Below are 24,858 nucleotides of genomic sequence, written 5' to 3' on the forward strand. Positions count from 1 at the left end.
GGTAAATGTCACACCATAGTCACATCAGCCTCAACAGTTTTTAATTCACAATCTGAAAAATATAGAAACTTTGGTTGTATACTCCCCAGGAAGCTGATCACTGCCTCCCTTTTTAAATCACTGCCTCCTGCTTAGAAAGGAAACTACTGCCAATCTTGGAGAAGCAGGTGTGGAAATACTCGACCACTTAATAGCAACAGTTAAATTATAAAATATTTTCTGTAATCAAAAGAAAGGTATGTTTTAACGTCAACTTTATTTCCATGACAATAAAGCAGATAGAGTGAGTGAGTGAGTATTGTTTTGAGTAGAATTAGCAATATTCCAGTATTATCGCGGTGGGGTACTAGAAACGGGCTTCACACATTGTACACAGAGTGACAAGCGGATGCTTTAATCATTAGGCTACCCCACTGCCCCCATAAAATCAGTGTCCATTGTATGATTCCACCCATATCATGGGCATGTGTTTATGAATTGCTCTCCAACAGTGACGATACCTGATGTCCAGGAAATGATGCGCATATCCTGCTACATGGTGGCACCTATCATAAGTGTGTTGTTCTTCTGAACCAAATTGTTCGTGGTGAAAAACAAAATCAAAATACCTTTCACAAAACTTGCAGCAAAGCCTGCCTTCTGTACAGAGCCATCGGACACAAACTTGACATAGAGCTTGTTGCTGGTTGACTTAATGTCCTCTGGGATCTTGTAGCCACAGTACTTCCCGATGAGGGTCGATGTCTCCTCGTGACCATCACGCACCTCTAGGTAGTCGTATACACAGTTATCGTGATTCTCAATCTGAAAAGAATTGAAAGAAAAATAAAACACACAATAACCACAAGCATACACACAATACAGCTCATTGCATTTGCCAGATGCCTTTTAAACCATGGAACAATCTGACTACTCTTCCCAGTGGCTTCACAGGTGTATTCCAAAGTTGAAATGTTAAGTTGACAAATAGTTGTCACGCTACAAACTGTGCATCTAAACAGCTTGGTGTTTTGAGGGGAAAAATGTATACTATACTGGAGAAGACATTTTGTATGTGATATGAAAGTTATATCTGTGCTTTTTTATATTCTTACATGTACACCAACGTTCAAGAGAAACTGACAAACCTGAGCTGGATGTGACCAAAACAAAATTGTCTGATTGAAAAAAGTACAAAATAGCTTCAGCAAAAAACAAGTTTTGACCCAAGTTTTGTGGCATCTAAAACCACTGGCCCAAAGTATCCTCTCACTGGTACATGTCAAGTTTGTCAGATCAGCGGTGTACATCAGCATTTGGTTATTACATCTGGATAGTTAAAGAAACCATAGCAAGTCAAATGAGAGTTAGAGCATTGTCGCTACTTAACATCGTCTGAAGATAGTGACTGGTTTTATGACACAAATCTCTATATATGATGAGTGAATGGCTTTGTACAGAAGATCTGGGAATACAATGTTTCAATGTCTTTTTATCATAAGCACAAACAACATCTGCCTATCTTCATTAAACATAAAATTCAAATAGAGCCATTCATAAAATACATCCAGATATTTTACGTCCTGCTGAAGTCTCTCACCAGGTGATATGAACTCAAAGAGCAGTCCTGTTATGATGCCTTTTAAGTAAATACACAAACACGCTATAAATAGTCATGGCTAGGAAACCTTTACAACAGTTATCCGATTGTATATAATTATCAAACATATTTGTGACTGATGTACATTCATAAGTCTCTAGAATCCATAAATTCAGTAAATTCACAAAGACAGTTTTCATTCGAATGTAATCTTTAGATCAGTATGAAAAATACATTAACAAGGAAAGAAATCAGTACACAGAAAACAGTATTAAAAGAAAGAAAGTGTAACAGATACTTAATTTAAATTGATAAAATTAAATAACCCTACTAACAAGAAGTTATTAAATCACATATCTCTGCACTAAATGCTCCCCACATCAAGTCTCATTTCATGATTGACTGTGAAGCCAAAAACTCAGCTTTAACATCTCTTTCATTATTCCCTTAAAACACTGAATTCCCACACATGGATTCCCAATCTCTTATCAGATTCATACCAATCACAACCTCCCAAAAAAATCAGCCGAAATCCTAATATTCTTGAGCAGGAATCTCTTGATCCTTGTGGAGGGAAATTAAAGGGCTTGGCTGAAGAAAGTGGAGCAAATGAGCACCTTAAAGTCTATTTGATGTCTGGTATTTGAAACATAGGGTGTTACATAGATACAGATGTAGAAAAAAAGCATCCATAATTTCTCTTTTGACAGTAGCTTCATCCTAAACATGCTGATGAGAAAAAGGAACCAGTAGATTGAAAGCTTATGTAGAATATGAAGCAATCACACCATGTAGTGCTAAGAAAATTCAATTCTGGGTCTGTGTCAAACATGGTAAATGATTTCCCATCTTGGGACTACATGATTACTGCTGAAGGTTTCTGTGTTGTGTTAAAGCTTGTACAAGTTAGCCACTGAGTTTAGTTTTACAATGATTTTAGCAATTGTCCAGCAATATCATGGCAAGGGACACAACAAATGGGCTTCATCCATTTGGGGACTCGAACCTGTGTCTTGACATGACGCTTTAACCACTTGGCTACTCCACCACCCTGTAACAAGTAGGTAGAGTGTCAGGCTGCTTTTGGAAATATACCAGCATTACTGGTGCATTGTATACCAGAAGCAGTTTCAGACGTTACAAGGATGTGGTGAATCACTTTCAGTGTACCAGATGTAATGTACTTACACTCTAACAGAAACGCTACCCCACTGCACAAAATTTGTACAAGTAAAACAAAATCTGTCTTTTTCTGTTGATGATCAGTTCACCTGATGAAGGGGCAAGGAATAGCCCAGAGACATTGTGACATACAATAAACGAGAGGTTGCCATTCATATGTTTGTCTTTTACTTACTTCTGAATGCCTTCCAAGAATGTCCGGTACAAAAGATCCTGGAAACCTTATTGAGTTTTATGCCACTTAATCATTATTCCAGCAATATCATGGTAGGGGAAATCAGACATGTGCTTCCTACATTGGATCCATGTAGGGAATCGAACCTGGGTTATCAGCAAATGCTGTAACCACTAGGCTACTGAACTGCCCCAAAACCTGTTTGACCTTCTCTACTTAAGGTTCACTCTAAAACTAAAATGTCTTTGAATCAAGTGTTACATGAAAACCGTATTTGTATGTACCAGATTGATTTGCACCAAACAAGCTGGCTGATATTTATTGGTTACTAAGTGCTAAAGAACTACACCAATCTATGGTGTCTCACTTGAGGATTAAAGAGGCAAGAGAAACACTACTATAAAGTAATCATCTCTGGCTAAGTCATGTGTTAAAAGCATGTGTCTACACAGCCAAATGCTGTGAAGGTATTCAACATCCAGATCCCATGAACAGTATATTGCCAGAATTATTAGCTCTTTGTGGAAAACAGATGTGGTACAAATACTCTTCCTTAATTAACAAATAGTACCAATACAGTAACAGCTCTCTTCGTATCGAGGCTAGTTTACTATGCCAGTATTAGCTCTACAACCATGGACTCTTCCATGTCTCCAGATTAAGTGACCTTGAGAGACAAACTGGGAAAGGTCATTATGTGCTTTAATCTCAAGTTTTCTTTTCCTAAATTCAGAGATATTTTAACATTAAATATTCACACTGCAATAAATGTAGTAATGTTGCAATAAATATAAAAGTATCTTTTCCTCCAGTGATTCTGTTATCAGTGGCATGTAAATCACCTTACAAAACCACAATATGAGTTATACCTCCAAAACCTTGACCTGGGAAACATTTAATACAAATTCAGGAATTTTTACTGACATTTGGTGCACACTTGGGAATAATTAGCCTCTGAGCAGACATAGAAAACTCCATGACTTTTAATTTCCAAATTTATAATAGGATTTAATAATTTCCTCTCCAGAATAATGTCTCATTCAGCTGATGCCAAAAATATGTTCTGAGAAGTTTGTAAAGTATTGTTCAAAATTAAGCATTAAAGTCAAGAGTTCTTGTCTTAACACTATAATGTGAGATTTATAGGGTCCCTTGACTCACAAACCAGAGCAGAAAGACACAAGAACCCTTGAAACCCTTAATAGTTCTTATAACTACAAGTGTTACATGTTCAAGAGATACAAGTACACTTGAACAAAAAGAGCTGATAAAAATAAAACTTAAATATAGATGAAATTTAAAAATATGAAAAAAAAATCCTTCTTAATATCATTAGTGTTCTAAAATTAGCATTCAACTAGGTCACTGGAACTCAGTTTGAACTTGATATTGAACTATAATTTATTTCCTTCAGTTGAGCAGCTTTCAAATTACTTTTCACTACTGGCACCTGATTTTCTTAAAAAAGTGCATGATTTATGCACTATTGTTCTGGGTCTGAACTGAGAGATTACAATTAATTTTCTCATCAAGGACTCTAGTCTGATCATGGTCTAAAATAACTGAAAAAATATACAATCAAATTCTCAAGTGGAAAATCAAAAAGCTGGATAACGAGGTGGCTTAATAGAAAATCAATAGAACTTGGGTATAAAACATGATTTTCAATAGCAATGAACTTAACAGAATGTCCATAAAAGTGAATAATTAATGGACTCGTTAGATCGCAACAAAAGTGAACTACCATCACATGTGATCCCATCTCTTGTAAATCCACAGTGTAAGTTTGAGGTAAAAACAAACAAACCAAATTGAATTCCTGTTCACAAGGGCCATCTTTCAAAACAGCAATGATGTAGATACACCAGGGAAAAGGATGGTGGTGTTCCATCAACATGGATAACTTAGGTTTAACAGGTACATTTCTCTTTGACATGATTAATCAATATGACATATTTGAACTGCTGTTCATCATGAGAAGATTCGATGGGATAACCTGACAACTGAGCAGCTCCTAATCATTGAGTTTACTTCGGTGGATGCTCATAGCTTTCGATCAACTTTAGCGAAGGACATATTTTCATGTCAGTCCTTTTCAGCGCAGTCTTCACAAATGTCAACGTATCATTCTTTGATGTCTGTATCGATACAACAATGGCATGTACTGATGCTTGTTTCATCTTCAAGCGCTGTTCAATACTGACTGACGAACATAAACACACCATCGTGAACATTCACATCGTTGGCGCAAGTCAACATGGGAGTGACAATGCCATGTGTTGTTTTAGGAGAAACATGCATATATTTCATGAAAACACTGCTTACTTGGTTGTGACAGATACTTATTTATGGTTATTTGAATTGGGTTGAAGGCTGCTTTGATGATTTTCATGATAACAAACCACTGTCTACTTAGGAAGGTACGTATCCTGATGTATTTCTATATTTTCAGCAATTTAATCACGTCATTTAACACTAGTTGTTCATAATTTTATTTATGACATGAAACAAATTTTAAATAGGTTCAGACTGTTGGCTGTCTTTAGACAAACAATGATAAAATTAAATCTGCCAGACAATCCTGTTTCAGTTAATTAATTTATATCACCAAATGCATGTCATATGATGCACCAGCTCACATCATGAGTACACTATTTGCATTATTCAAATCATACTTGTGTTGTATAGGAACGGGAGTGAGCAAGTAAGATTGTGTACCATTTTTAGCAATATTCCAGCTGTACTACATCAGAAATGGGCTTCATTCATTGTACCAGTGTCAGGATTTGAATCTGGGTCTTTGGCATTATGTGTCAATGCTGTAATCACTTGGCTACCTCTTGCCCCACCTGATCCCCTCACCCACACCTCTAGAAAATTGGCCACTGAAAACAGTCCAACTGGTCTGTTATGTTTTGCTACTTGTCTTTTCTTAAATAAATGACTATATGCAAGGGGGATCAGTCATCATAATCCCAGATACACACATTCACTCCAGGTGGGATGACACGATGATAGAGGCTAGACAAAGATTCATATATCCCTTCATTCCAACAGAACCTTATCTCTGTTGTGATAACACATTGCCTCAACCCATGTTGCTCAATGTTTCAACAAGCATGGGATGCAGGTTATTGTTCGTCAATGATCTATGCACCCCCGAGATCTGCTGATTTGCTTCAACAAAATTAGTGAGTCAGACCACCTGGTCCTATTGTTGTATGAGCATCACAGTATGGAAGTGTATAAACTAGAGTTGTCTTTTCCTGACCTCAAATGACTGGAACTTGAGAGCAACAGAGAAGGTTTCTGGGACTGTGATCTTCCAGACACACTCCTTGTTTGGCCGATAGTCATCAGGATAGTTGGGACTGGTCAGGTGGCCCTCGTAGTCTCGGACAATCTCTCCACCACAGATAGCTGAAGGACAAATACCTGGCCATTAGTTTTGGAAACATGGAAAAAAGTAATGCAACATCCAAATGTTTCTCATAAGTTTAACTCACTGTTGGAATAAATTGATCCCCCAAATTAATCAATCGCAGGTGGGCTGTGACCGGGTGTAAAAACCTTGAAGTCAACTTTGTGCGCAGACTCTTTCAGTGTTGTCACAACCCCTAGTGTACAGTACGCAACCCTGTGCACTTAAAAGAACCCACGAATCCGTTGGCATATGACCAGATGGTGGCCACATGAACACGTGCATACACCTAGTTGCGGGTACAGCAACGTGGAGTAAACTTGGACAAAGTGCTGTGACTATGTGTCCCAGTCCACCCAGCTGTCAAATGGGTACCTCGTTAGGATGAGAGAGCCACAATAAACTCGGTGCGCCTAGTGGCAGCAAGAGTTGTATACTCCCCAGGGAGCTGAGATTGAAATACGATGTGCTGTTGAGATTGACATCCGGTGATCGAGGGAAAATACCTAATGTAGCGCTTTGAGCATGCTTTATGTGTGGAATTCAGCGCATTATAAATACACATATTATTATTATTATTATTATTATAATGCAAAAAGAACGTAATAACTGTAGTTTCTTTCAGGGAAACAAACATGACAAGAGAACTGACTCAGTTTGTTGATCTAGCCATGGTCGTGAAATGTGAACAAGTGCGGTCAACATGAATTTGCTGTTGAAGCAGTGCATTCCATACTTGATGGAAATATAGTTCCAATAATCAAGATTTTGTTCTGGAGGATCTCTCTGGTGTATTCTGCCATCCAATAATGAACATGCTCCATGGGATTCACATCTGGACTCCTTTGTCGGGCCAAAGGAGAGATGCTACTGCCTCTTAATGTAAGATGTCACCAATTGGCATATACATGATATCTGATCATCAGATGATTAAGTTTACAGTCATGTGTGAGGCAGACCCACACCATTAATGGTCACCCGCCAAAAAATCCTTGTCCCTGATATTCCAATGTGCAAATCAGCACAATCATCTTTTGCCTGACCGTGGGTCGTTCTTTGATCTCAGATTCCAGTGACATTGAGACTGACACTTAATTTTGAGATGTTGAAGGCATCTTTGCTTACCTTCATACTCTGCCAGGAAACCTTTGCCCTCTTTCTTGCTGCTCTTGTACTCAATCCACATTCTGGTGTCTGTGGAAACCAGTGTATCTGGCACCTGGTCACCACAGAAGCGACCTGTAGCACATAAACACATGTAACTCATCAGGATTCTTTGGAGGCAGTGTCAGTGTTAAATAGCCAAACCGATATTGGGGAGACAACACCTTCCAAGTGAGCATTGTGCAAAGATCCCTATTGGTTAGACAACTGTTGCAATTTTTGAATTAAATTTCAATTACTGACTTTACCTTGAAACTGTGATTGTAAATAGAGAGTGCCAGACAAGCACTCAATTTCTGAAAATGTGTTGTTTTGTTAGAAACCTCAACTGCATCAAAACCAAAAATATCGTATAGAAAATCCAGTTTCAAGTTGAGATGTAACGTTGCAAAAGAGCAGCGAAGAGGGGAAACAAAACATGTTTGTGTGATGAATAAGAAACAAGTTGAAGGATCACTTTAAGTTTTATCTAAGATTCTTAAATAAGCATAAGGCATTATATGTAATTTGTATGAAATTTGCAGCTGCCCTCAGATTTTTCATAATTCAGAAATATAGGAAATATAAAGACAGAGATGTTTGGATTCTTTTATGTTTACACTGCAGTGAAACCTCTTTGCTAATGGTTGATGAAGTTTCCATGATTCTTGTTGTCAGTGGAAGAGTTATCTTTCCTTGTTGTAACTTCACCACTTCCACGTTTCTGTCAGTTATCTGTCCATTAAGTGAAATCACAAGAAACTAAACACCTGTCGATCTGTCATCGGTAGCATTGTATTTTTTTATTGGCTCATGCTAAGTTGGGCAGGGCTGATGTCACAACTCACCAAGCAATGAAGACTTGACATAGTAGCCGTCTCGGACTTCAAGATAATCCTTCTCACAGTTGAAGGACTTTGGGATGTCCAGCTTGGTGATGTTGAGGACAATCTTTTCCCCATGTGTAGCAGAGATCCTCCACTGGCACAGGTTACTTTTGGACGTGACCGGGTTATGGGAGAATTTGCCGCTTGATTCTTGCAATGTGCGACCACACTCTGTGAGACAGGACAAAATGGACATGTATTAGCTTTTACAACATAACTATAATTTGAGTGAATGAGTTTGTTTTTACACTACACTCACCAATATTCCAGCTATTTGTTGGAGGTCTGTTAATAATCAAGTCTGGACCAGACAAACTGGGTGTTGGTGTTGGTGTTGGTGTTGGTGTTGGTGTTGGTGTTGGTGTTGGTGTTGGTGTTGGTGTTGGTGTTGGTGTGGGGTATTGGGGTTGGGTGTGGCTGTGGGTGTGGGCCTGGTTGGCATTGGTGTTGGCTTTGGCGTTGGCATTGGTGTTGGCGTTGGTGTTGGCATTGGCGTTGGCGAATACGTGTGGTGTCGGTGAGGGAGTGTCACTTGCAAGCAACACTTTCATTTAAATCGTAAATCATGAGCTTGCATGACAGAAACCAGATCAAAAGTGAAAGTTTAAATATTTGTTCTTCCTTGGTTCCCAAACAAGAGATTCACTGACAAAATGTTTTCTATTTCCTATGTGACTTAACAGCAGCGTAAATTCTTTCAAAGCCTAAATAAGTCTGAATTTATTTGAGAATGACATACAACATGTTCGAAGAAGCGAACCCTCAATTATGGCAGCCTGTGAACCCTTAAATATTAAGTCCAATTTGAAATACCACAAACACTTGTGTTGACAGAAACAGTCATTCAGTGCCTGCAAAATGTGTAATACAAGTATGCTCTCCATATTTTAAAGGTATCACATTATTTCCTTTCATTCTGACCTAGAAAACTTTGTACAGAAGTATATATATCTCACTTAGCCTTTTATTGTCTAATGGTTAGTTTATGATATACATGACCAAAAATTCATCACAGGTGGTCAACAAAACTTAAACATAATTTTAGCAAAACTACTACTGCTATTGTTGAATGAAAAACAAACCAACTGCTAGTGAGTGAATGAGAACAGTTTCACACCCCTTCCAGCAATATTCCAGCAACATCATGGAGGGATATATCAGAAATGTGTTTCACACATCGTACCCATGTAGGGAATCGAACCCGGGTCTTCGGCGCAATGAGCAAACACTTTAACCACTAGGCTACCCCAATGCACCAGGTATCTGAGCTAGCAAACATTTTCTTCTGTCGAGCCACATTTAGGGTTTTTTTATTTTTGTACCAGTTTGTGTGCTTCACTACCTTAAATAAGACACCAGTATGTATGATCTGAACTAATCCCAACCCTCCCAACCCTCCCAACCCTCCCACCCCTCCACCTCTATTTCCACTCTTCTGCTGCCTCTATGTTTATGGTTATACAATCTACAAACTCAAGTTAAATTTCCATGCACACTTTACAGGGGTCCAAGTGCACTGGTTGCCTGACATGAATTTCCTGCTGTTTGACTTGAATAAGCTTGTAAATATAACATCACTTAAAATACAAAGATCATAAATACTTGAATATGGTTTAAAAACCAGTGGGGTGGGGGAGTGTCATATTTATACAACCTTGATCTACTGTCTGGCTGGCTGTGATGTGATAACACTATTGTACACAGCACAAACGGGTTGAGAGTTAGGGCAGCATAGATCTTGATCAGGCATCACATGTGTTGCGCTGTCAATATCAAGCAGCACTTGCATTTGTCAGTATCATTATAAGTACAGGATCTGACATGCACCAAAACATGATTCAGCTATTTAAAATTTTACAAAAAAATTAAAATCCAACACTGACTCCTTTTCATGTCATGAACTTGTGAATGAAATGAAATGTTTTTATAAGCACAAATGCGTATTTACCTACACTATGTGGAATAGTTGTAAGAAAAAATATCAAGGCTAAGATCAACATTTGAAGAAGAAATCTTTAAGTGCAGCAGTTTTAACCATTTTTAAGGTTTATTTACATTACATTTATTTATGAAATGGTTTTTATATCAAGAGTGTGACTTCAAGTTCACTAACAAATAGTCAATTATACTGTTTTCAGTTCACGGGAAAAAAACACCATTATTTGAGCCTTATTACTCACACTTGCAGATGGTTTGTGAACCCTGTATTGTATAGCATGGGTTCATTATGTGCACCCTAACACCTGCCTTTAACAATGGTGCCATTCATGCTACAACAAATGATATGCAGGGAACATGGACGTATATTTCAACTTGTCTATTTCCTTTTATCTGTCTTAACCATTAGCAATTTTTTTTATTGAAAATGTGTTTATGTGGAATATTACTTCAGATGCTATCTCTTTACCTTTCCTGAATAGTTGTTAAGCCGGTATTTGCAGAAAACAGCAATGCCAGGCTATCTCCTCTTATTGCAAGTCTATGGTAAATTAAGCTAGAATGTTCTTTGACTTGTTTGAGTTTGAGTTTCTTTCAGTTGTCTGAGGGACCACCCATGTCCATAATAATTGTCCATTTACATTTTTTTTCATTTTTTAAAAAATATCATTACAAAAATACATTTTGCTATATTTAGATGCTGACATTTACATCAAAATTGTAGGGACTTGTTTAATGTTGATAATGTTAGACCATTTTTGGGGTGATAAACGAGAAACAACCAAGGACATTATTTACATCTATATAGCATAAGATGCACAAAGTCTTTTTGATATGGGTAAATACAATAGTGTGGGTATACGTACTTGGACATCTGTAGAGCTTGTTGGCTTGTCGGATATCTCCAGGACTGAGTCTTACTCTCTGTCCAATCTCCGGCCGCACCAGCACACCTGGCTTTCTGCTCGGCAATATCGTGTCCAGGTACGTGTTGCGGGCAAATGTGTTGCGAGCATAGTGCATGATGCTGCCGTAATCGTACTCCTCCCCGAGAGAGTTCACTTCACTTGGTGTCAGCTTGTTGAAGTTGTATTCCTGGCCTGTAGTACAACATACACCATTGTTCCTCAGAAGACACTTCATAAAGATCCCTGAGGCTGTTTACACACTATTGCACAATTACAGGTGTATGATAATGACTGCTGTTGCTGATGGAGGTTTGATTTGACCCCATTTTTCTGACTGTCAGGCTCTTCAGTTGGTCATGAAAACAATGTTATCTAGTAACATGCCAAATTACATTTATTTCATCGTCCAGATTTTTTCTGGGTTTTAGCTTGCCCGTTGTATACTCCAATAATCAGCAATATTTTACTATGATAGCTGTCTGTAGACAAATAAAATATGAACTCAGCATATTAGTGATTGATAGCATGAGCATCCATAATCACCATCATTTCATATCATTCTAAAATGGAAGAATGAATAGCAAGTGATGAAATACCTTTGCTGGATAAATAATCTAGCAGTAAAACAAAGATGAAAAATGAAGGTGTGTAAAGTATGTAAAGAATCTGAAACATTTATCCTATAATCTGAAGGATACAGAAAGAATAAAATGGTAATGTTGTTATGCCTGCTTGTTTTCTCTTGAATGTCTGGTGTTTAGCACAGCCATTTTACAATGGAAGCAACAAAACCCTTTCTACATCTGTAAGCACAGTTGATTGTACAATTCTGATCTGACCTTATGAGCATTCCTTTGTTTGAGACCATACCTGACGGTATTATAGCTGCTTGATGACGCCTCTACACAATCAAGTCTGGACCAGACAATCCAGTTACTGATACCTTGAGTCTACAAGCATCACAGAGAGAACCAGCATGTATGGCCACATCCAGTGATCGCATCAACTTAAAGTGCATATCATGGTGATGGAGATGTACAAACTGTTACAACATACCTGGCATGATATGATTATAGTTGATCTGTACATGATTGTCGCGATCGGGCCGTGTGTGTTCATGCCAGAACCCAATCACATGACCAAGTTCATGAACAACAATACCAAACTTGTCACAGTTCTTTCCAATGGATATAGCTTGAGGGCCATTGCCACGCTTTCCTACGAAGGAACAACATCTGAAAAATAAATCATCATCATCATCATCATCATCATCATCATCATCATCATCATCATCATCATCATCATCATCATCATCATCATCATCATCACGTGAAGGTCCAGGATAGAATATTGGCCTTGGGTAAGCCATGATTGTCCAAAAAGCCGACTAACGGGATTGGGTTATCAGGCTCACTGACATGGTTGACACATGTCATCGGTTCCCGATTGCAGAAATTGATGCTCATGCTGTTGATCACTGGATTGTCTGGTTCACATTCGATTATTTACAGACTGCTGCCATTTAGCTGGAATATTGCTGAGTGTGGTGCAAAACTCAACTCACTCACTCACTCACCATCACTACTACAACCACATTATCAACGTTATCATTATTATTGTTGATGTCGTCGCTGTTATTATAATTCCCACCAATGGAAAATCAATACCACTGCTTCTCATGCTCCTAACATTGGATGCATATAGGTCTAATCATCCAAGGCACTCCAATTTGAAGTGCAGTGTTGCTTCCCTTTGGCATGCAAGGAAAGTATGATTCTCAGTTTTAATCCCAGTTAAACCTGATCATGTTTCTAGGTTTGTCAGCACCATTCTGGTATGATTCATCAAAACGGTAATTGTCTACGACCCCATATCTTGGTCTTCCCTCCCACACTTAGCTCTTCATCATTTTCATCGCATCACCTGAGAAGGCATCCGCACCACTGCCATGCCAAATGAATTATTTAAATACTACTTGTAATCTCTGATAAGTGTATATAGAAGACATGCCACCAGGTCCTACAATATTGATAACGATAACAGAATGATAGATATCCTGAAGTACTTTGCATTGGAATGTTAATATGTACATTTTCTTAACCTCGGTCATGGGGAAAGGTCACAACATTCCAAAGCATTTACAGCCATATTCTCAGGAAGCAGGACAACAAAGACAAATGCGTTGCGTATGGACATTGTCGTACTCTGCAGCAAGTAGAGATCAATCGGGACAAATGTGTTGTGTATGGACATTGTCCTACTCAGTAGCAAGTAGAGATCAACCAAGACATTAATGTGTTGTGTATGGACATTGTCCTACTCTGTAGCAAGTAGAGATCAACTCGGACAAATGTGTAATGTATGTCCATTGTCCTACTCTGTAGCAAGTAGAGATCAACTCGGACAAATGTGTCGTATATGGACATTGTCCTACTCAGTAGCAAGCAGAGATCAACTTGGACAAATGTGTCGTGTATGGACATTGTCCTACTCTGTTGCAAGTAGAGATCAACTCGGACAAATGTGTCGTGTATGGACATTGTCCTACTCAGTAGCAAGCAGAGATCAACTCAGACAAATGTGTCGTGTATGGACATTGTCCTACTCTGTTGCAAGTAGAGATCAACTCGGACAAATGTGTCGTGTATGGACATTGTCCTACTCTGTAGCAAGTGGAGATTATAATTCAGGAAAATAAACCAGTATTTACAGTACCAAATCAGTTAACAGCTATATACGGTATTGTTTTGATTTGCATGATATGGACATGTCCTCTATTTAGGGTACCAGGTATGTTTCTGAATGCTGATTTTGACATGTCCATATTTTTGTAAACAGAAATGTACAGAGGGTACACATCTGCATACCTGTGCCGACAATGATTACACTGAAATATAGGATCTTAGTTCAGTCAGTAAGGTCTCAGCGCACGTAAGGAATATTCTAGCCATAGCATGGTAGGATACCTTGTTCCACTGTTGGATATAGTCTGTCTCACAGTCCCTGAACCACATAATTTTCCCTAATGCCAAGCCTTCTCTGCAGTGCTAAAGCCTTAAATGAAGCAAGTCTAGATTTCCTCAAGTCCTGAATCTCTGGTCTCACTGGGACTCCTTTTCAATTAAAATGGATTTGTTTGTTACTATCAAAATTATACATATTCAGAGATGACTCCTTTGTCTATGTTGGATACTGTCTGCCTGTATTGACAATATTATCTCATATTCCCAGAATCATATCGTTTTACTGCACAGCCCTCACTGAAATGAAGCCAGTTTAGATTTTCAGTTTAGATTAGTTTAGTGCTTCACATCCCTATAGGCTCCATTTCCATTTCAGCACATCTGCTGCTTTCCATCACATTTAGGTATTTTCTAAGTAATTATTTGTCTGGGAATCAAACAATGTCTTCAGCTCTATCCACCACTCACTACACTCTGGAAGTTTATGATACATCACAAATTTCAGTTTGATTCTTTTGAAATTTGTTAGATCACAAATTAATTTAACCCTCCCAAAATTACATAAACTGCTCTGTAAACATTACATCCATGCTTAAACCGCTTCCACAAAACATCAAAGCGGAACCTTGTGGGAGAGTAGCCCTCCTTTCCCTTCCTGACTCTGTATCTGCTGAGGAACAACAACCCCTGAGAACAAATGCTGGTATAATTGGCAGTAAATTCAATGAGACAATAAACAAGCTCATTATGTGAGCCAGAAAGAGTATACAAATCTCTGCCTCCAAACACTGACCCCCACTAATTTGTCTCCTATAGTTTACAGCTCTAGCATACCAGCTCAGCTTCAAGACAGACTAATTGACTTCATATGTGGTCATCGATAGGGGAGATGTGGGGGGATAAGAAGGGAGGGGGATCAGCTTCAAGGCAATTAGTTTCTTTGGCACATTTATTAGGACAGGAACAAAATATATCCTATCCTTCCTTCCATTTAAATTTGTTTTACTCAAGTTATTTGTCACAAAATGCCCCTTTTGCAGAATATAAGTTGAGATAAATAAAGAATGATTCATCATGGTAAATGCTGAACTTGATACTGTTCTCAGAAAGTGCTTTTCACCAATTCCATTTTCATCATGAACAATATGATACAGAGAGTGATATACACACATAGTGGAAGCATTACACGCCACTTTCAACTGCAGAATTTCACAAGCACTGGGCATGCCATCTTCTTGTAGGTGAAAGCTCCTAATAACAAAAGTCATAAACATTTACCTCTTTAGTAGAACTACTGAGACAAATGCTGACAGAACAATGACAATAATTGCGATAAAGAGAAATATGCACAGCGAATTTCAACAACAGATACACCCACAGTCATGCTGAATCTTCTGAGGCAAGATGAAGAGGGGATGAAGGAAGGTTAGGTCAGGTGAGGATCAACATCAAAATTAAGATTGCAACATTTATATGTAATGCTGTGGGTGAAAATGGTTAGTTGGGTTTTAATGCTGCACTCTGCAGTATTCTAGCTTTTATGACAACAGTCTGTCTTTGTGATTGGGATATGATGGCAAGTGTCCACCAAGTGTCCACGGCACTGTTTGTAATAGTACCCACTATCATCAGTTTCATACATCTCGCCTACTGAGAGACCATGTTATACTTTAATATGACTACACCACTCACAAACATTACACTGACCTAAAGAGGTTGTGTTATAGACATATTCAGCAGGATATGGTATATATACACATGGCATGATACAACAAAGCATCAAGCTACCCAAATCCAACTCTCCCTGCAGAAGCTTTAAGGCTTAGTCTCTGAATATATATAATTTTGACAGTAACAAACAAACCCATTTTAAATGAAAAGGAGCCCCAGAGAGACAAGAGATTCAGAACATGAGGAAATTTTGACTTGTTTCCTTTAAGGCTTTAGCACTGCAGGGAATACTTGGCAGAAAGCAAAACAATGTGGTTCAGGGACTGTGAGACAGATTAAAGCTCTAACCACTACACTAGGCAGGGTAACAACAAGTACCTTTACACATGGTATTATACAACGGAGGATCAAACTACCCAAATCCAACTCTCTTTGAAGAAGGTCTGCCCAACACCACATGGCAGTGGTTCCAGCTTCCTGGAGACAGAGAAAGCTGTGTACTCACCCACAAGAACGTTCTGTGAACTTAATGTAGTCTTGGTCCTCTGCCCTCTTCTCTATGAAGGTGATACACGTGTAGTTCTCCCAGTGTCGCATTGCCAGCTTGAACAAAGCCTTGTTGGCACCTGCGTCAACAACAAGACATTAGTTTACCTGGATGTATCTAGTACTTGATGTAAGTGGGGGCCACAGGGGAAAAGTCATCAGAGCTGATGAGAATTAGTTTGAAAGGAAACACAATGAGAGTAAAAGTTTCAATTTTTTACATGTATACTGAAATGCAAAAGAAATGTTTTTTAGTCAAGTTTTTAAACAGAATACATAAACATCAATGCTTACTTTCATGAGATTTTATTTTTTCGAAACTTGCATTTCTCTTGGTGTTCAGTATATGATAACACTGTGATCAGTGCAATAATGTACAACTAAGCATCACAATTCTTTTCAAACATCCGTCACTCTGCACAACAAAGTTTCTGGTGTTGAAAAAGTCATATTTGTGACTTTCCAGGACAAATGGTGTCTCACTCCAAGATCCAAAACAATGAATTTTGAAAGGAATCCCTCTCAGGTCTAAAATGATAATCAAGCTTAAAACACCTCAGCTTGAAACAAATAAAGGCCTGGGCTCCATTTTTTACTCTATTATCCTAAACATAATGTTTATTTTAATACACCGACCATATATTCCATATCTGCCATCCAAAAGCACATGCACCTGATCAACTCTATGTCTTGGTGTCAATGCGAGTCTATGACAGATGACAACAGTGGAACGACTTTATGGTGGAACACTTGAACTTAAGCTTACACTGCAATTGGTGATGAAGTCTTAAAGAGATTTTTCAAAATTATTGTTTTGGATGCCATATAGAATCTAGAATTGTTTTCACCACTAAGTCAACACAACAATTTCCACATCTTTTATTCTATTTCAACAGTTCAGCAGTTAATCTAATTCATTGATCATACTTAAACATATTTAAACAAGATAGGTCTCCATACTATGAATATTTGACATTTAGCTGACTTTTCTAGACTAGAATCCTAGCCTCGGCACATTTTTAAGTTTCATAGAAATGAAGAAATTCATTAAATGAGAATGGATCCAATAAGCTGGGGCATTAGAAACTAAGGAGAATTTACACTTGCTTCATTTACGACTTTTGAATTACAGTAACAACTAACAGAACATAATGATCAGAAAGTCTGAGAGACTACTCCTGATGAGGCTAGCTCCAAATGCCAAACATTGAACACACACTAGGATGTACATGTGTATGGTCTGATGCAGTCAATGCATGAAAAAATATTTATGAAAATTACAGATATTTGTTCAAGTTCCAAAACCTCTACACAGGAAACATTCTATACGAACATGTGGTGCAGAAACATCATTGAAGGCTAATATATGTGTTGGAACCATTTCAAGTTGAAATGTCATGATAGATGAGTGCTTTATCTTGAATACTCAAGTTCTCAAAGTATTGTTCAATTCTTCACAGTGTTATTGCTGAGAGAATACTTCACCATAAAATCCTTTGGCTATGAAGCTGTCTCTGACCATACTACACGCAATTTGATCTGCGTTTCATGCATGAAATATTCATGCAATTCTACATTTTCAGCATATACTTCTTGTGAGAACATTTTTATGAGTAGTTTTGAAAACTGATATTCTGTAAAAGAAGCTTTGTTATTTTACAGCTGACAGACTCAGAAGAAATTATGTTAACAATGAAAGAAATTTCCTCACATATAATTCTATTACCTTTCGTCACATATTTGTGAATGCTGAAATTTTGTTGATGAGATAAATGCAAACAGTGTTTTTCTAAGCAAGAAAATTCCTGATGCTGACACACATCCTGTGCAGTGTTTAATTCTATATTTAAAAGCTCCATACATCAAAAATTATAACACACTAACCAAAGAAACAAGACCTGGCACTGCTGGAAACTGACATCAGATTTTTCTATAAAGTAAAACTACTTGTGAAGTTATTCAGCACGGAACTACATCTATCAGGCCTTTTTGCAGCAAATTTCCTATTTTCTGAAATGTAATTCCTTTTAAACCTGAACAGTTTACATTTTGTCAGGCAATTTAAGTTTTTTCATGACAGTTTCGGAGCCAAATAACTCCCCACCTCTTGTATCCCACTGCAGCTTACAGAGTGATGACACGTTTATCTCTGAGATTCTCCAACAAAATTCAGTCTTGCAAAAGAGTTTCAACTTTGACATCAGTGTCAGTCAGGGTAGTCAGATAGACACATAAAATATGTAGTATTTGCCAAACAGAGCTTCTCATACAGGAAACTGTGCAAGGTTCCAGGTCTTGACGGCAGTTGGAAACTGACACCAATTCTGATAATTCATTTCATATATATTATATCTGACATTACAGAAAAAATTTACTGTGAGTACAACATGCTCCGCTTTTCGACATATGATTAATCAGTTAGATTTTGGGAAGGGGGATTTATTTTAGTAGTTTTCATGTACTGGTAGGGCCTGTAGCTCACCACATCTTTTGTGTACAGTAACACTGTTGCATCATTGCAGCATCTATTGACCAGATTACATGAGATACCACACTACGACAGATCATGCTTGATAAATGAACAGAGGTTTAATGATTACAAAATAGGAAGTCTTATGAAACAAATACTTATTCTAACGAACTCATACACCTGAATTTTTCATGGCAAAGTAACATTTTCTAATATATCAAACTTTGTATCAAACTAATATATCAAGCAGTATTTTGATGGGAAAGTTCTATTCAGGCCTGAATAGCTGTTTTCAGGGATTAAAACGGAACCACCTCTCCATACTATAAAATGAGAGGAAACTTTCAGTGTAAATTTCTTAAGATTAAGATGTGTTTTGTCACATTCATATGTCTAACCCTTTCATTTGTAACTTTTAGAAGAACATTTACTCACCAGTAAAATTGGACTCAATTTCATAGGGTATGACACCATAGTCCCACAGTCGGTTGGGCTTTGCAGTTGCTGCTCGTCGAGACCGTTTCCTTGACGACTGCTTGGATTTTTTTGATTTTCTATCCATGTCATCTTCTTCAAACATAGATTCTCGGTCAATCTTCAAAACTCTGGATGGATTCTTTTTCCTTGCATCTCGTCTCAATTTCTTTGCGATTCCTCTCTGACGCTTCAGTTCGGACCGGAGCTTCCTCCATTTCTCTCGTAACTTTTTTATTTCTTCCTTCATTGTATGTCGATCTTTCCGACATAGTTTTTTACTCCTGAAATATTAATGTTCACCATTAGTTTCATCTGCAATGAAAACCATCAGACATTTCATCTTGTCATTAGAAGAGTGGTGGGTGGTCATGCCCCATTGTTTCCAGCATGTAGTCCTCACAACACAGGTCTGGTTGGATATCAAGCTTGGGTGAGTGAGTGAGTTTGATAGAATCATTTATACTACTCAGTGTTTTATTGGGATTAAAAGATATGACCTGCTGAAAAATACACTTGACATAGTATGAGTAACAGCTTTGTATATCGTGGAAAGATTAAATATCCCTATCAGTGAGTGAGTGAGTGAGTGAGTGGACCTGAGAGGCGGTGAGTGATTAAGTGCAGTGAGTGAGTGAGTGAGTGATTTGACCTGAGTGGCCATGAGTAAGTGGGTGGGCTTGAGAGGTGGTCAAGTGCGTGCGTGCGTGCGTGCGTGCGTGCGTACTTTAGTGGCCATCAGTAAAAGGGGGGACTTAAGAGGCAGTTAGTGAGTGAGTGTGAGTTGGGTTTAAGCCACTTTTAATAGTATTCCAGCTACATCTTTGTGTTGTAGCATAAGACACAACCAGGCCATAAATAACCCTAAGTTGGAAGCTCCTAACTCCCTGCCATTATCTGGCAAAGGCGCCAAAGACAATAAGCACTTATTCAAAGTATAGTTTTGTACATCTCTCCCTTTTTCGTCCAGTGATCGCCTTTTTGATGGCTGGGACAAAATCATGTTTACAAACAAAACAGAACTGAAAAACACAATTTAATGAGCAGCATATATATGTAGACTAGAAAACTTTGCAAAGTCAACTCATTACTCTACAGTACATGTCGAAACATTTTTTACCCAAGAGCGAAAAAGAACTTTTAAAAACTTACAACCAAATGGAATTTTCAAAAGCACGACAGCACATGTCTGCAGAGACAGGTGGTAATAATTAAAGAGTCACTCAGCACTTAACAGGCACTGATTCTATCTGAAAACAATCGGCAGCATGCATGCAATGACATACTTTCACTGCAGTGTTTCTTGGCGCCAACGGCCTCTGCCATTCTGTCTGTCTGAATTTGTCATGCAGGAGTTGGCCCATACAGTGCATTGTGCACTCTGGAACAATATGCTGAGGTTAGACCTATAAATGTCCACGACTCAGCTGTTTGTCAACATATGTGCTCAGTGTTAGTGTTTTGTGGATATTGGGAAAGTTTACTGTACAAGCAAATTCATACAGGGTCTCTGATTGATCATTAGTCAACCAAACAGTAAACAGTTACGAAAAAGCAATAATGATTTTTCATAAAAAGAACCAATTCGAACATTTTACAGTAATTATATTTTCCATGTTTTTTATGGTAGTGTGTGAAAAGGGTGTCTCTAGACATGCATGTCTTTGTGTGAGTGAGTGTGTAATATTTCTCATTAACCAATCTTACAGCAACATTACAATGATGTTGCAGAAACACAACAGCAGACACAAGAATGGGTTCCTATGTTTACCATATTCCAAATTTTGGAAAGAAACTAGCCTTTTAGTCACTGCCCTACAGATAATTACTTACAGATATTTAAAACCAAAGAATTCCATGAACAAAGGTTGACTTCAGTTCAGACAAAAATCTACTGCCTTTCATAAATGAAACAAGTTTTCTTCATCAAAATTTCAAAGCTCAACCTCCCAACAGAGATAGTATCACACAGGAACATTAATCAGTGCATCTTGCCTGTCAAAAAAAGTAATTAGGAAGGAATCAACCCTTGATATGTGGTACCAGACAGTTTCCTGACAGATCCCAGACTCCAAGCACAGACCGCCATGTGTTGGCTGCCCTGCCCACAAGTCCCCGACACAGGTACACAGCACCTCCCTACAAGCCCATCATGACACCCAGGTTCCTGGTACAAGATAACCTGATACAGATGTTGTAACACCTATCTGGGATGTGTTGACATGGGTGGGTGTCCAATACAGTTGTTTTGATACTATACTATCTTAATTCTAGGGTTCATGTGAGGCGATGACTGCATTTGTAAATTTTATCAAAAGTTCAAAGATGATGAGCTTGCATATGGCCTAATCTGCTCCATATGTTTTTTCAGATGAGTTAACTTTGGGATGGGCAACTTGGACTTTAAAGAATATTTGCCACACATGTCTATTTGAATTATCTTTTTATGCTACATTCTTGAAAACTGATGCGGATAAGTTGATGATGAAGAGGATTTCTGTTGGCAATCTGAAAGTATTATTTATAGCAATGATAGTTAAATTAAGAAATCATGCGAATTATGACAAGATGATAATGAAGGTAAGAAATATTCGAAAGTTCTTTTACTACTACAAGATGCCTAGGAACAGGCAAGTTAACCTCTCTCTTGTACAAGGACATGCAGATTGTTCAGTAAAGTGAAGAAGATATGTGCTCTTCATGAAGACCTAAACTTAAATGAACCATAAACGCACTTTAATTTCACACCGACATATGCAACCTAAAGTGCTCCATTCACATTGTTTAGAATTGATCATACTATATTTAAGACTAGACAGTGCCAAGTTCAGTATAGTTTGTTTATAAGACATGCAATGGTAGGATGGTCCTCAGATACACAATCACTGGACCCCAAACATTCCACTGGACTTAAAAAGCATATTTGTGATGAAAACATGAAATACCAATGGACTGCTAAATTCTAAAATAATGAAAGCAGGTGGAAACAAATTTGGCAAAGTAAAAGATCTATTTACATATGCCCTGGGCTGAATGTTTCAGCTGCTGCTGACAGAACCTGTTTAAGAAGGTGCAGTATGATTCATTCAGTACAGGTGTACATGGTTCAGTTAGGCCCCCCAAACTGCACCTTGTAATTAACTGCATCATATGCGCAGCTTATTCACCTCATTTTGATAACTGTTCTTGTTCATTCCTTGGTGACTTCTTTGCCTTAGGAATGATTGTATTCTGCCTGTATGGATGATGAGGCTTAAAATTACTGACTGAGCAGATGATAACACAAACTCTTCTCTCATTTGCTGAGAATTACTTGAAAGACTATCACAGGTAGAGGTTAATATCACCTCTACATTCCACTTCAGGCAGATACCGAAAGATCTACTGGTTCTTCTTGAAACCACCACATCTCGGGTAGACAAACCAGTGAGTATGTACCATGTCCGGCCTTCCCCACACCTACTGCCATCATCACAGCACTGTTCTGGATTGGTGGAATCACATGTGTAGTAAGAAAAACAATGACAAGGGCACACTTCATTGCTTCATTCATGATGTCAACAACAGTACCTAAACGGGACTTGAGCCTAGACTGGTCGCAGAATACTGCAGTCAGCTTGCCATGTCTCTCAGGACTGCTGTTAGGTCTATGCAATACAACTGGTTTACCGGTATTATCGATTCAGATATGAAATCAATACATATCGACGTGCAGCGATTGAAAACTGTTTTTTTGATATGCATTCAGAAAACTCCATAACACTCGCAAATTTTGGATATTTCCATTTTTCACACTGGAAATCAAGTTAAGTTTGGTTCCAAGATGTGTTGTTAATTTTTGTTCAAGTGTTTTGCAATGTTTTGGATCTGGATGTTATAAATATTTAGTCATTAATGGCCATCAATGATCTCTTATATGTCCTGACCAGGTCAAGTTGTCTAAAAATCTGCGGTTTTTTGAGAGTGGAGAAACTAGTAACCACTGTGTTGATATTAAATTGTTCTTTTCTTTGTTTCCATTATTTTGACATAAATGAAAGAGTTCTTTTTATTAAAGCTTAATCAAGCATGGTGATTTTGTTGTGTTTTTGCTTCATAAATCAAGCATTAACTTGATTATAAGTAGTTTTTTGTGAAAAAAACTTGCAATATGTGTCACAATATATGCTTTCGCATCGCAGTATGAAAATTGTCTGCAATACCCATCAAACCATACTGATAGTCAACCAACTGAACCCAGACATAGTCAAGTCGCCCACATTCACACCTGGTCCTTCAGTATTGCTTGACACACAAAAAGACTTGTGATTGATGCTCATGCTGTTGATCACTTGATTGTCTTGTCAAAACTTGATTATTTACAGACTGCTGCTACAGAGCTGGAATATTGCTGAATGCAGCCTGAGACCAAACACACTCACTCACTCACTCATAAACAGACCTGTGAACAATACTGCCAGTCAGCCAGATCAAACCGTTATCTGCATCCCTGTGAACAGTACCACTACTAGTACTACTACCAGCTAACAATCAGACATCGACTCTCAAAACAAACCACTGCATTTCAAGTCAGACTGGTCCTCTATAATCAAAATTGTTTATCAACTCATATCTGATCACAGAGAATAATACTGCGTGTCAACCCCGACCTATTCCCCAAATTTGTATATCCATAATTTCTGTTCAAAATATACAATTTCATCAAAAAGTTTCCTGTTTCTCAACAGCATCCCATCTTTTACACAAGTTAAAAATAAAAGGGAAGACAACTAAACAGATCTAGAACACTGTCTTTCCAAACAAAAGTAATTTCTTTGACTGTAAGTCTTTTAATCCTAAACTACAAGCAAGTTTTGTTCTGCAGAGGACCAAAATGTGAAATGGTTCAGATAAGAAGGGTTGTGTAGTATAAACATTGTTCTGAGTGAGTGGCCTTGTCTGCCCCCTCTTTGGGGGAAGGGGGAGGCTGCTGGCAACCCACTGTGGCCTTGATAGGAGAACATCCACACCAATTTACTGTTTATTTACACAGACAGAACACAAGCACACTGCTTCCCACTTCATGACAAGGAAAAACATTCACCCCTAAAAATACAGCAACACTGGATTATCATATAAGCTACTAGCACTCTGTTTCCATGCAAGCCTGACTTTTTCAACAAATACGAACTGCTTTAAAAATATTGATAAAGACCAACATTGTTTGTTGATAAATAAAAGATGCATTTTTCTAAAGATGGAATCAAGTATATTCACCTATTGTGAAAACAGACTTCAGATTGGTATAATACGACACCAGCTGCCTTCGGCAAGTACTTTGTCACTTATACAGATGATCAACTTGAAAATGTCTTGTAAAATATTTTTGTTAAAATGAGTACTAAAAAAGCCATTACTTGTTAGAACAGAAACCATACAACATGTTCTTATCATATATTTTGACATGAGCCAGTGTGAAACTAAATCAATTTCCAAAATTTCTGATATCTGACAGAAACATC

General features: G+C 38.0%; 1 protein-coding gene across 1 annotated transcript in view; it reads right to left on the reverse strand.

Annotated features, from left to right (window-relative positions):
- Positions 1-24,858, reverse strand: part of LOC137285065 (bone morphogenetic protein 1-like) — a 66,428-nt gene that overhangs the window by 16,278 nt on the left and 25,292 nt on the right. The window contains exons 3-10 of the mRNA XM_067817268.1: positions 19,319-19,641; positions 16,373-16,493; positions 12,290-12,468; positions 11,192-11,425; positions 8,349-8,558; positions 7,483-7,596; positions 6,208-6,356; positions 609-804 (exon numbers count right to left, since the gene is read on the reverse strand). Coding sequence (XP_067673369.1) covers positions 609-804; positions 6,208-6,356; positions 7,483-7,596; positions 8,349-8,558; positions 11,192-11,425; positions 12,290-12,468; positions 16,373-16,493; positions 19,319-19,641 — 1,526 coding nt within the window. The remainder of the gene's footprint in view (positions 1-608; positions 805-6,207; positions 6,357-7,482; positions 7,597-8,348; positions 8,559-11,191; positions 11,426-12,289; positions 12,469-16,372; positions 16,494-19,318; positions 19,642-24,858) is intronic.

The sequence above is a fragment of the Haliotis asinina genome, chromosome 5, assembly GCF_037392515.1.
Source record: "Haliotis asinina isolate JCU_RB_2024 chromosome 5, JCU_Hal_asi_v2, whole genome shotgun sequence".
NCBI lineage: Eukaryota > Metazoa > Mollusca > Gastropoda > Lepetellida > Haliotidae > Haliotis > Haliotis asinina.